At 38.8% G+C, this 13,973-nt stretch overlaps 1 protein-coding gene across 6 annotated transcripts in view; it reads right to left on the bottom strand.

Moving 5' to 3' along the window:
• Nucleotides 1-2,873: 2,873 nt before the first annotated feature.
• DDX6 (DEAD-box helicase 6) overlaps nt 2,874-13,973 on the bottom strand; it is a 34,456-nt gene continuing 23,356 nt past the window's right edge. For 5 of the 6 annotated variants that reach the window (XM_082660001.1, XM_082659999.1, XM_082660000.1 and 2 more), the window contains exons 10-14: nt 13,057-13,173; nt 9,832-9,895; nt 8,908-9,009; nt 8,220-8,426; nt 2,874-7,216 (exon numbers count right to left, since the gene is read on the bottom strand). In XM_082660001.1, coding sequence (XP_082516127.1) covers nt 8,251-8,426; nt 8,908-9,009; nt 9,832-9,895; nt 13,057-13,173 — 459 coding nt within the window. In that variant the 3' untranslated portion in view covers nt 2,874-7,216; nt 8,220-8,250. The remainder of the gene's footprint in view (nt 7,217-8,219; nt 8,427-8,907; nt 9,010-9,831; nt 9,896-13,056; nt 13,174-13,973) is intronic. The other variant, XM_082660004.1, reaches the window with a different exon arrangement.

Raw genomic sequence — 13,973 nt, 5'->3', positions numbered from 1 at the left:
TGTTTCAGGTATACAGCACAGTGATTCAGTGATATATATATATCTATAGACATAGATATATAGATAGATATACTTTTCCAGACTCTTTTCCCTTATAGGTTATTACAGAATATTGAGTATAGTTCCCAGTGCTATGCAGTAGGTCCTTGTTTGTTATCTATTTTATATACTATAGTGAGTATATGTTAATCCCATCCTCCTAATTTATCCCTCCCCACTTTTCCCCTTTGGTAACCATACATTTGTTTTCTATGTCTGTGGGTCTATTTCTGTTTTGTAAATAAGTTCATTTTTATCTCTTTTTTTAGATTCCACATATAAACATATCGTATGATATTTGTCTTTGGCTTACTTCACTTAGTATGATAATCTCTAGGTCCTTCCATGTAGCTGCAAATGGCATTATTTCATTCTTTTTTATGGCTGAGTAGTATTCCATTGTATATATGTATCACATCTTTATCCATTCATCTGTTGATGGACATTTAGGTTGCTCCTGTGTCTTGGCTATCATAAATAGTGCTGCTATGAACATAGGGGTGCATGTATCTTTTCTAATTATAGTTTTCTCCAGATATATGCCCAGGAGTGGGGTTGCAGGATCATATGGTAACTCCATTTTTGTTTTTTAAGGAAACTCCATACTGTTCTCCATAGTGGCTGCACCAATTTACACTCGCACCAACAGTGTAGGAGGGTTCCTCTTTCTCCACACCCTCTCCAGCATTTGTTATTTGTAGACTTTTTGATGGTGGCCATTCTGACCGGATTGAGGTGATACCTCATTGTAATTGTGATTTTCATTTCTCTAATAATTAGTGATATTGAGCATTTTTTCATGTGCCTTTTGGCGATTTGTATGTCTTCTTTGGAGAAGTATTTAGATCATCTACCCACTTTTTTTTTTTTCTTTTTGCGGTACGCGGGCCTCTCACTGCTGTGGCCTCTCCCGTTGCGGAGCACAGGCTCCAGACGCACAGGCTCAGCGGCCATGGCTCACGGGCCCAGCCGCTCCGCGGCATGTGGGATACTCCTGGACCGGGGCACAAACCCGTGTCCCCTGCATCGGCAGGCGGACTCTCAACCACTGCGCCACCAGGGAAGCCCCAATCTGCCCACTTTTTTTTTTCTTTCTCTATCTGCCCACTTTTTGATAGGGTTGTTTTTCTGTTGTATGAGCTGTTTGTATATTTTGGAAATTAATCCCTTGTCGGTCATATCATTTGCAAATATTTTCTCCCAGTCCGTAGGTTGTTTTATTGCTGATTGTCACAGCCCCTTGATTTCCCTATGCCTCGTCCTTTACCTGCACTTAATCCCGTGGTACTACCAGTGAAAATTTGAATTGTGATGCCACCGTATACCATGAATTATTCATGTTCCATCCCATCCACCAACCCCCATAAGGAGGTTGTCATTGAGCTCATCAAATATAACTAACCCAATCCCAGAATCTCATTTTAAGAGTCTGTTTCCTGGGGCCACTTCTGGTACCAATTACTCTGTCTGGGTCCCAACAAGAAACAGATGGCATAGGAAAATTTGAGGAGAGTTTATTTACATCTGGCCTATTTACAAAAGCATGGGTGTAGGGAAAATCTATCAAGGGGAGAGGATGGTTACCAGAAAATGGAGGGAGAGAGTGACAGACTCAGCTGCAGAGATCTCCAGTTGAGAAACAAAGCAGCTGGAGGCATCTTACGGGGAGGGAATTAAAGGAATACAAACTCCTACCTCACTTTTTCTAATTTCCTGAGGGGGAATCCCTGGTGAGCAAACCCAAATGGGAGCCGGAGAGCAGAGGAAATATTTATGTGGTTCATACAGGTCAATCTCTGGAGACAGTAAAGTGAGGGAGGGTGGGACAAATCCAGAGGCAGAGAGATAGCCGTACGCTGTTCCGCGATTAGATTAACAGGATAATGGAAATGCACCTAATGAACTAGGAACAAACTGCCCACACAGCATCTACAAGAAAAATTGATCTTCGGCCAGACTGTACACATCCATTCTTTGCTCCTTAGATGAAAAGGTTGATGGCATGTCTCCCTACATTTCTTCAGTGTAGTGTAGTGAAAGAACTGAATTTACAGATTTCTCGACTGCTGTAGCTTCCTGTATTTTGAAATCAGGTAATGAGTCCTCCTATTTTGTTCTTTTCCAAAACTGTTATGGCGGCTTGCCTTTCCATATGAATATTAGAATTATCTTGTGGCTATCTTGTCAAAAAGCTTGCTGGGACTGCAAGGAAATACTCTGAACCTACAGATGAAACTGGGGAACTGACAAAAATAGAGGTGTCATATTCATGGATTGGAAGACTATGTCTTCAGGCCTGATTTCTCTCATCAGCAATTTTGCAGTTTTCAGCATACATGTCTGGAACATTATTTTGTTATACTGAAGTATTTCTTTTGGGGTGGGGGGCGAGGATGCTGTATCCAGCTTTGTGTCTGGATTTCTCCAATTATTTAGGTCTTCTGATTTCTTTCATTAGTATTTCTCAGTCTCAGAATACAAATTCCATTCATATCGTTAATTCCTAAGTAATTTCTGTTCAACTTTCTAAAATATCTGAACAATTCTAGGAGGTGACTGACTACTAGCAGTCCCCCGGGCATACTGTGGACCAACATCTCTCTCCTTTCCAACTGATTATCTGTTCTGTGTTTAGGCTATGAAAACAGAGTGAAATGCAAACGGTGGGACAATGAATAAGGCTGGACAAAGGTGCTCACATAATTTATTCAGAGGAGTAGTGCTGAGAATCTTACTGCTTTACCAGAATGTGAGTTATGTAAGTAAAAATGATTTCAAAGGCAAGTATTCCTAAACCGCAGAGCCTGATGCTAAAGACACACCACACACACATCTGAAGTTCCAGTGGGCTTTTATTGTGATAAAGTAACAAAAATCAAGATTTTATCAACCAGCTTTTAACTTTATAAACTCAGCAGACGCTCTGGTCCATATATGTGTACATACAACATAACACATTCCAACAAAAACAGCCCCACTGGAACATCTGCCAATTAACAGAAAGCCAATTTTCCCTTTCCCCGAATGTTTTCAAAATTGAGTTCCCACTGTTCACTTCTCAGTGGAACTGGTCCCTTGTGGCTAGGGACATTAAATTCTATCCCATTTTGTACTAAACAAAAAATTTTTTTCAAGTTTTAATTTTGTTTCAAAAAAGGGACTAGCGACTTGGTTTTCTCCAGGGACCCTCCCTCACAACCACTGGGTAAAGTACAGCAGCCTGTACCTTAGCAACCCAACCCTACCCCTCCCTCCCCCCCGCCCAGTATTGTCTACTGGAGAATTTAAACACACTTCTGTTGGAATCTGTCAGCTACGGAGGGGCAGAATCCAGGTGCCAGGCTAGCGCCCTCTTACCTCATGAACTGTTACAACCTTTGGACACTGAACTCTTTACCCCAAAGATGAGTTTTTAGATCAGAAAGGAGAGTGGGTTTTCTTTGGAAGTTTTAAAAAACTACCTTTAAGGATATAAAGTACAACTATAAGCTCACCAAAGTCCACTTAAATTCACCAAAGTTGACTGACGTCAGCTCCCACAAGGCCAATAATTTTGCTTGACAAAGGTTATTTTGCCAGAAAATGATTCCACAATAACAGCTTAAGAGACACAGAACGCTGAAAAAGGAGCAAATTAAAATAACATGGCTTAATTCCCAAGAACTTATTTCATCCTTTTGTTACTCATCTATAAGGTCAGGAGTGTGACTAAAGGCAGTTACTGATGAGGTTATGAGCTTCCAAAGTGTTTCTAAATCCTTAGTGCAGATACCCTCCCTTTTGGGGCAAAGTAACCTCCCTCCCACCCCTATTATTAAAAAAAAAAAAAATCAAGTGATCAGAATGAGATGTTTTGATTCCAACAATTTACACTCAAGGCTTTGTGCTGGGTTGTCTGGTTCTAACCCAAGCATGATGGTCTCTAACACAAAGCTCATGGCAAAGGAAAGATGCTCCCATCTCATTCTGAAAACAAATATTGATAACCAGTTGCCTCCCCCCTCCCCCCAGTCTTTGGGGCCAACCCATATTATGATCCTGGGACCAACTTGAAAATAATTTAGAGATTATATTTAGGTTTCTCTCTCCCTTCTTCCCATGGAAGATCATTTTAGAATAAATTTATTCCATTCCATTACTAAGGGAAAAGGCAAGAAAGTTTCTCCATCGGAATGTAAGGAAAAGAGGAGGACAGAGGCAGCAAGCTGTGTAACAGTCCACAACCCATTACACAACTATATAACCACTGGTTAAACCAGGTGCTGAATGTAATTTAAATATTAAAAATTGGGCAAATAGTTTTCATCCAAATGAACCAGTGGAAAAACATTATCATTACTTAATATAAACACCCAATACTGCAAGGAACACAAAAACAACTTCCAATAGTAACAATGCTCCTTATTGTAAGGGCGATTAAAAAAAAAAAAAAAAAAAGACTAGGCTTTGACCTAGTCCTTTGAGCATCTTTCCATTTAACAATTCCTATTCAAGAGACAAGCACCAAAACTGGACAGCTGCCTCTACAAGACTGTGTCCAATAGTGGTGTCCCAGATAGTTTTAAGTGCCACTCCTCATCAGAGGCTGTACTTCAGTAATACTTTCAATTTAAAGTCTGTGCTTTTAGAGGGACCCACAGGCATGTGGCACCAGGCAGAGCACAGTCTGAGGATGGCAAAAAAGACTGCGCTGCTTAGTCACCCACACACTCTAGCGAGACACAAAACTTCATTTATGAGCATTCCTTTTCTTCTATAATGAATGATTCCTCTTATCTCGCCAGAGGTGGGGGAGAAAGAGAGCTGCGTCAGTACAAGGGCAAGATTTTTGGTCAAAAGTTGATGCCTTTTAAATTCCCTCCCCCCACCCCTCCCCGGAAAAAGGTTACTTCCTTAAGTAGGCCTTGTATTTAGTAACCAACATTGGCTGGATAGACACATGTGGCTTGGCTACCAGATAAATGGGTTATTCTTTTTGGGGTTTGTACTGTGCAGCTCTTGCTACAGTTTTTAAGGAGTTAGGGCTATGTCTGATCAGGAGGCATCTGCAGGATTTTGATCCTCAAGGAATTCTGGGTGTCACAATTTTGCTTAGAACTAGGCAGAGTCAAAAAGCCACTCTGAATAACTGATTTCTTTTTCCAGATGAGTTAAGCATGAAAGTTTATGCAGGACACATCTTGCAATATTTTAGGGTTTTGGAAAACAGTGGCATATGGAAATCAACTTTTTTTAATTTTATTTTTTCCTTTTTTTAAAAAAAAATCCTAGATGCCTCCTAATTGACCTAGTACACTGGGTTAAAAGGGAATTAAAAACATTAAAAAAAAAGTTCACTGGTTTTGCTTCATCTCACTCCTTTTGCCTGGAGATCAGGCCAAACATCAAGCATGTTGGGAGGGGCACAATTTAAAGCAACACTATTGACTGTAACGCATTTGCCAGCAATTTACAATGCAAAATGACAGATAATTCTTGTCACAAAGCAAGAGGGTGGCAAGCAGCTTTCTGTAGCATCAAAGTTAACAGCTCTCAGGGGTTGCCCATTCCTGCAAGTTTATGTATCAAGGTGGGCAGAGGGCAATACACTTACACAGTACAGGAGAAGATCCACAGAAAGTAAGCCCCAGAACTGCTAATGTCACCACAGCTGGTACTGGCTAATATTCTGAAATGCAAATCCACGCTTTATACATATACTGCTCAAAGAAACTGCCACTCAATCAAACTGCCACACTGCAAGGCAAATTATTCTTTGTCTCCTTTTGCTGAGCTTGAAGTGTTTCTCAAACTTTTAAAAAGGGGGGAAGAAACATTATCAGAGAGAGTGTCTCAAAAATAACATCTTGAATTACAGGTTTCTGAAGCTTCCTTGCTCTCTCTGTCAGGCCTCCTCCAAAGGTACTATATGAGACAAAGTGTGGCAGCAGTGATCCCAGACTTCTGGGTCCCTTTTCCAACAGAGGATGTCCCTGTAGAGGTCTGTTCTCTACAGTAAGAAGCCAAAGTACTTTTTTAGAATTTAGTGTTGCGGAAAACTGAGCCCCTCTCATCTTTAGCTGCTCCCATAATCAATCTAATCCCCTTAATCCCAGCAACCTTCATCCAAAAAAAAAAAAAAATATATATATATATATATATGTATATATATATATGAACCCAGAAAAAAACCTATTTACAAAGTTTATACAAGTATACACACCCAATTTTCTATGGGACACGCTTTGCCACAGAGGAAAGAGGGTCAAAGGCTCTGACAACGTCTACACATCAAGTGCCATAACTGCTAATGGAGGTGTATGTAAACCAGTCTTTAGTGTTCTGCTATAGAGCACAAAAGGCTTGTCATATGGCTCCTGCAATGATAGACTGCTCTTTCCTTTGGGAGCGATGATGTTGCATCTACTCAGCCCAGAAGAAATTTTTACTTGGGATTGTTTTTTTTTTTTAAATACATGTATTTACAGTGCGGATGAACTGCAGTTGCATATCAACTCCTCCACATAAAGAAAAAGAAAATGGTGTTTAACATTACTAATACGTTTCATCTTCCAGCCCTGGGCTTGAGTATCGGGTAGAAAGGGAAGAGAGAGACTTCAACTTGAAACCAAAACGGAAAGACAAAAATTTTAAAAAGAAAGAAAAAAGAAAAAAAACAATACTACTGTTGATTCCTTGGGCTGTGTCTAAAAGATGATATTCTGAATGGTCTCATAGCATAAGGCACTTTGCACAAATAAGTAATAAGCTCTTCAGGCTTAAAAAACGGATGAGTAACCAGGGAGAAGTTGAAATGCACTCGAGAGTCAGCTGTTGGAGAATTCTGAAATCGCAGACAAGCTTGTGTTCATCAAGATTCTTCTCTTTTTAGGGTTTCTCCCCTTCTCTTCTTTCTCCTCCTTCCTTGTCCCCCTTCCCCAGAAAACATTTTTAAAAAACCAGCAGTTAGTGCAACTAATGTTCAGTCAGCACACAGTGCAAACAAGTGGAACAAAAAAGGTAAATTCCTTTTTAGCTTTTTTCTCTTCACCAATTAAAAAAAAGAAAAAATGTCTGAGCTCTTTTAAGTCTTCATAGTTCCAAAATAAAAGAAGATGAAAAACCCACAAAGAGAAGAGCATCCCCCCAAAATCGATGTGTCACAGATCCAAACGAGCCTTCTGTAGTTTGTCAAAACCTAAAGAAAAAAGAAGCCTAAAATTAATGCCATGAAAGCAATACGAACTAGGATACATAGGTGTTCACAATCCCCATCCCACTGCTCTCTATAGCAGCTTCTACTGAGCCTGTCTGCCTACTATAGAATTCACTCAGGATTAAGGAATTTCTGCTATGTATCCCAGAGACAGAATGAAACCCTGAAAGTTCTGGTAACAGGCAGCAGTCTCTATGACAATTAAAAAAAAAAAATTTTTTTTAAACCGTACATGAACTCAACAGCCTACCAATGTATTAGCAAACATGGGCTAGTTTTATATTTGTCCAAGGGTTTTGTGTTTGACATTTAAATTAGGATAAAAAGGTTAAAGTGAAGAGAGTAATTTGAAAAACCTAAAAATAGTAACAGGTAGAATGTTCACTGCTGATTTGGAAACTAACAGTTCTCAAATTAAATCAGTTTCCTTAGAGGAATGTAGGCTGTTTTAGGGGTTTTTCCCTATGTTAAGCCTTGTTTTAAGCATTTCTACCAGAGCCCAACAGTCACCAAAAGATGAGAAACCATCTGCAGGAAACCAGAGTGGGCATTTAAAATAAGACAGTTATCATCATAACCTGATTACACCTTTAGTAATAGAATTTTACAGGTAATTTAACATAATTTATTAAGGTTCCCATTAGAAATTAAGAGTGAACACTAACAGAGATGACCGAGTGATAAAGAGCAAAAATATTTTCATATTCAAAATCGCTAAGATTCTTTTTTGTTTCCATTATTTTAGAAGTCTGAATTTGTCTTAAGTACTGCTCACGTACTACATTACTTAGGAAGACTATATTCAAGTGAACCGCATTTATAGATTCGCCAATAAGATCACAACTACAACTTCAAGATACTTCCTGTTTACTGTCATTTATGCCAAGAGGTATTTCATCCTTTACTGCTAATTATATATCGTGGAACATCAACTTTCCCCCAGGAAAGAGGACCTTGATTTCCCTTCTTTAAACATTATGCTCACTTTGCTATTTTGTCGGGTACACACATGCTTGTTAAGGTTTCTCATCTTCTACAGGCTCGCTGTGGTATTCTGCCACATACAGGCTCTTGTCAATGTTACTCGGGATAGGTTTGATTTCTGTTCCCAGCTGCTCCTCAATACTTTTCAGGTTGAAGCGATCATCATATGTGATCAAGTTGATGGCTAAGCCAAGATGACCAAAGCGACCTAACAAAAACCAATTTTAATTAATGAAACAGTTAAACATGGGAATCAATGTGCAAGCACTAGTCTATAAGTGGCAAATCCATACAGGATGTATGTTTTGGTTCGGTGCCCTTCTGAGTATATGAACTCACACACACGTTACAACGTCAGGTTTCACAGCCTCAAGTAGCACTGCTATTTTACCTTTGCCAAATGAAAAAACGGGTGCTCATTTCTGTCAAAAATTGCCAGAATATACATACTAAACAGTACAGTTAGAGAAGTGAGCTTCTCATTTGTGAATCTTAAATTAAGCATAAAGTTATTTTAACTTTTTAAAATAAGTGTTCTGGAAGAGTTGGAAATTAATTTGATATATCAAACAACTAAATTAGTTTTAATTCACTGTTCTAACTGCTACCACACTCTACAAAGGAACAAAATTTAGTGATTAAACTTCTCAAACAACCTCCACAAAGAACATCTCCTTCCTTTTCCTCACCTGATCTTCCAATACGATGGAGATAGGTCTCTGCCAGCTTTGGGAAGTCAAAGTTTATTACCACATTCACAGCTTGTATATCAATACCTCGGGTAAACAAATCTTAAAAAAAAACCAAAAACACAAAACTCCATTATATCCTTCAATTTGGTGCCATAATACTCTTTAACATGTATTTCTAATGTAACCTAAGCTTCATTCACTTCATCAGTAATTCAAAAGCATTTGCAAATTACTGGCATTATCTGTCATGCACATTACCATAAGCAGCTTTCTGCTCAACAAGTTACCTTTTCCCAGTCCTGTAACAAAGTTTTAAAAAAATGGTCTAAGGTGACTGTGCAAATCAAGGATGACTGATAAGCTATATACTCATAAATGAGTCTCAGGAGTGTAATTTTCTTCAGTCTATTTTTGAGTATTTAATCCAAGGTTAACAGAGAAAATTATTTTTAAAAATTTTGTTGTGTAACGTAGAATACTTCTAAAAAGACATAATCCTCTAGCAGTAATTATTTATGCTTTGTTTAGAATTCATTCATCCCCTTCTGCTAAATGATTTATAAGAGGCCTGAGGTAAGCTAATATGCAAGGCTATCCCTTCTAATTCTTTTCTAGTCCCACAATTATTATGCTAATTTAGACTTTGAAAAATACAGGTAGGGGGCTTCCCTGGTGGCGCAGTGGTTGAGAGTCTGCCTGCCGATGCAGGGGACAAGGGTTCGTGCCTTGGTACGGGAAGATCCCACATGCCACGGAGCGGCTGGGCCCGTGAGCCATGGCCGCTGAGCCTGCGCGTCCAGAGCCTGTGCTCCGCGATGGGAGAGGCCACAACAGTGAGAGGCCCGCGTACCGCAAAACAAAACAAAACAAAACAAAACAAAAACAACACAAAACTATGTGTAAACGAAACAAAATACTTACCAGTGCAAACAAGATTGCGGCATAAGCCATTTCGGAAATCATGAAATACACGATTCCGATGTTCCTAGGAACAAAGTAACGCATTTGATTTGATTAAAACTCACACAAGCCCCCAAACTGCCATGATTTTTTTCTCCTACCCAAAGTGCTTTATACCCAAATTATTTTTTACATGAATGAGAAAGGAGCCAAATTCAATACACATAAATTAAAAACAAAAGGTGAAAATAATTAACCATAAACTAGTTTCCCATGGGAATAAATATGAATACATATGTATATGCTGCTTATTATCTCAATTCTTAAAGGTATTTTTCGGGCTTCCCTGGTGGCGCAGTGGTTGAGAGTCCACCAGCCGATGCAGGGGATGCGGGTTCGTGCCCCGGTCGGGGAGGATCCCACATGCTGCAGAGCGGCTGGGCCCGTGAGCCATGGCCGCTAAGCCTGTGCTCCGCAACCGGAGAGGCCCGCGTACCGCAAAAAAAAAGGTATTTTTCTTTTTTGCTGGAGTGGATTTTTAGTGATAATTTTCACCATACTTCTAAAATATTTCAAACAAAAGATGCCAAAAGTTTGGCTTGACCAAAACATCTACTATTTACCTTTTCAGTTATTATATACAAAAGCTAAAAATAACTACTTTCCAATTAAAAAACAAGAATGAAAACATACACTGACTCTAGCAAAAGCAATAAATCTAGCATCTGGTAAACATTTTTTCAACACAATGTTCTTCCATTCTGAAATATTCTCTTCAATTTAATACATTCATTTCCTGTGACAATTTTAATATTAGGGGCCTACAAGAAGGTATCTGATCCATGACACTAAGCTTCTTTGAAAACCATATGTGAGTTGATTAAGTTCTTAACCCGTTAGCCTACAGAAACTGCTTTCTTATGAAATTTCACAACGTCAGCACAAACACAAAATGTTGTCTTGTTATAGTTTTGAATTTATTTTCTGTTGAATAAGTTCTGAAATATAGACTGCATCCTTTTCTACAGGCAAATAGTAAAAACAGATGTACCTGAGGAGGTACACAGAAAAATCAGAACCTTCTGCAATGATGGAAATGTTCTGTATCTGTACTTTCCAAAACTGTGACTGCTAGTCACATGTAATACGGCACTTCAAACGTGGTGTGACTGAAGCACTAAATTTTATTTTTTTAACATCTTTATTGGAGTATAATTGCTTTACATATCCCCTCCCTCTTGCATCTCCCTCCCACCCTCCCTATCCCACCCCTCTAGGTGGTCACAAAGCACAAGCTGATCTCCCTGTGCTAGGTGGCTGCTTCCCACTAGCTATCTATTTTACATTTGGTAGTGTATATGTCAGTGCTACTCCCTCATTTCATCTCAGCTTACCCTTCGCCCTCCCCATGTCCTAGAGTCCATTCTCTACGTCTAGGTCTTTATTCCTGTCCTGCCCCTAGGTTCTCCAGAATCATTTTTTTTTCTTTTAGATTCCATATATATGTGTTAGCATACGGTATTTTTCTCTTTCTGACTTACTTCACTCTGTATGACAGACTCTCAGTCCATCCACCTCACTACAAATAACTCAATTCCGTTTCTTTTTATGGCTGAGTAATATTCCATTGTATATATGTGCCACATCTTCTTTATCCATTCACCTGTTGATGGACACTTAGGGTGCTGCTTCCATCTCCCGGATATTGTAAATAGTGCTGCAATGAACACTGTGGTGCATGATTCTTTTTGAATTATGGTTTCCTCACGGTATATACCCAGTAGTAGGATTGCTGGGTCATATGGTACTTCTATTTTTAGTTTCTTAAGGAACCTCTACACTGTTCTCCATAGTGGCTGTATCCATTTAAATTCCCACCAACAGTGCAAGAGGGTTCCTCTTCTCCACACCCTCTCCAGCATTTATTGTTTGCAGATTTTTTGATGATGGTCATTCTGACTGGTGGGAGGTGATACCTCATTGTGGTTTTGGTTTGCATTTCTCTAATGATAAGTGATGTTGAGCATCCTTTCATGTGTTGTTGACCATCTGTATTACTTCTTTGGAGAAATGTCTATTTAGGTCTTCTGCCCATTTTTGGATTGGGTTTTCGTGTTTTTTGCTATTGAGCTGCATGAGCTGCTTGTATATTTTGGAGATTAATCCTTTGTCAGTTCCTTCGTTTGCAAATATTTTCTCCCATTCTGAGGGTTGTCTTTTCATCTTCTTTATGGTTCCCTTTGCTGTGCAAAAGCTTTTAAGTTTCATTAGATCCCATTTATTTATTTTTATTTCCATTTCTCTAGGAGGTGGGTCAAAAAGGATCTTGCTGTGATTTATGTCATAGAGTGTTCTGCCTATGCTTTCCTCTAAGAATTTTATAGTGTCTGGCCTTACATTTAGGTCTTTAATCCATTTTGAGTTTATTTTTGTGTACGGTGTTAGGAAGTGTTCTAATTTCATTCTTTTACATGTAGCTGTCCAGTTTTCCCAGCATCACTCATTGAGGAGGCTGTCTTTTCTCCACTGTATATTCTTGCCTCCTTTATCAAAGATAAGGTGACCATATGTGAGTGGGTTTATCTGTGGGCTTTCTATACTGCTCCATTGATCTATATTTCTGTTTTTGTGCCAGTCCCATACTGTCTTGATTACTGTAGCTTTGCAGTATAGTCTGAAGTCAGGGAGCCTGATTCCTCCAGCTCAGTTTTTCTTTCTCAAGATTGCTTTGGCTATTCGGGGTCTTTTGTGTTTCCATACAAATTGTGAAATTTTTTGTTCTAGTTCTGTGAAAAATGCCATTGGTAGTTTGACAGGGATTGTACTGAATCTAAATTTTAAATATTGTTTAATTTTCACTTATTTATTTAAATTTTAACTCTTTTAAATTGCCACCTGTGGCTAGTGATTACTGTATTAAATACTAGCCCAAATCTAAGAATATGGGGAAGGAAGGGAATAAAATCTCACATTTCTATTATGCTTGGCAACTTACAAACTACTCATTCATACATAATCTCAATCTTCCTGACAACCTTGTGAGGTAAGAATGTGTACTATTAACCCTGTTTGTAGTTAGAAAACCTAACCTCAGAGAGGTTAAAATGAATGGTCCTTTGCCTGCTAAGGAATAATTTATTCTTAAACTCACGGCATTTGGAAGAGCATTAAAACAAAACAAAATCCAAGAAATACTAAGAAAAAGGTTTTTAAAAAAATCTATACAAGTTCAAGTTTTATACTCACCTGCCTCATTTTAGCATGGATATAGAAGCAAGAATAACCCAGTTGAGAAATCTTCTTGGCTAGCAATTCAACTCTCTGAGAGGAGTTACAGAAAATGATCGACTGGTTTATCTGAAGCTGAGCACAGGGGGAAAACAAAACAAAAGATGACGTAAGGAAGGAAAACAAAAACCTTCATTAACTTTGCCAAATCTTGAAAATATCACCTAAGACTCAGAATCTCATAATATAAGAGAGATGCAAAACTGTAAAAATTTTAAGTACTATTTCATTTACATAGCAGTTGAAGATAATTTTTATTGTAGAGTAAGTTTTATTGTAGCAGAGTATTTTTCATAAGGGCTGCATAATTGCCAACAGGAGTAAAACACAATTCTCATTACTTGAGGTAGTTATGTTCTATACAGTTACTGGAAACACTGAATTACTGAATATAGGACCACTGCTTCCAGGGGAAATACAGGGTTAGGTTCCTGTGAGGAACACTTAACTTCTTCATCAACGGGCCAACAGATAACCTTGTTTTATGTGTGTTACTGATTTTATTTTTTTTGGCCCTGCCACACAGCTTGCAGGATCCTAGTTCCCTGACCAGGGATTGAACCCATGCCCTCTGCAGTGGAGGCGCGGAGTCCTAACCACTGGACCACCAAGGAATTTGGTTTAAACAGTGTTACTGTTTAAAGACACCTTATTTACTCATGGCCCACAGTTCTGTAACTCATGCCTTTATGAAGTTTATCTAATACATTATCTCTGCAAGGCACATCAGTCTTCTTGTACTTAGGAGCGCTGGTCAACACTTCTGCACTATGCCTAGGGGCCATTTAAAAGAGTGAAATCAACAGAAAAGCACAGAAATGTGGGAAATGTGGCACTAAATAGACGGTGAAAAGGGTGCTCATTTATAGTATGAG

This window comes from Grampus griseus, assembly GCF_964374135.1.
Source record: "Grampus griseus genome assembly, chromosome: 8".
Classification (NCBI taxonomy): domain Eukaryota; kingdom Metazoa; phylum Chordata; class Mammalia; order Artiodactyla; family Delphinidae; genus Grampus; species Grampus griseus.
The sequence above is the reverse complement of the archived record's forward strand: the minus strand, read 5'-3'. Positions and strand labels throughout refer to the sequence as shown.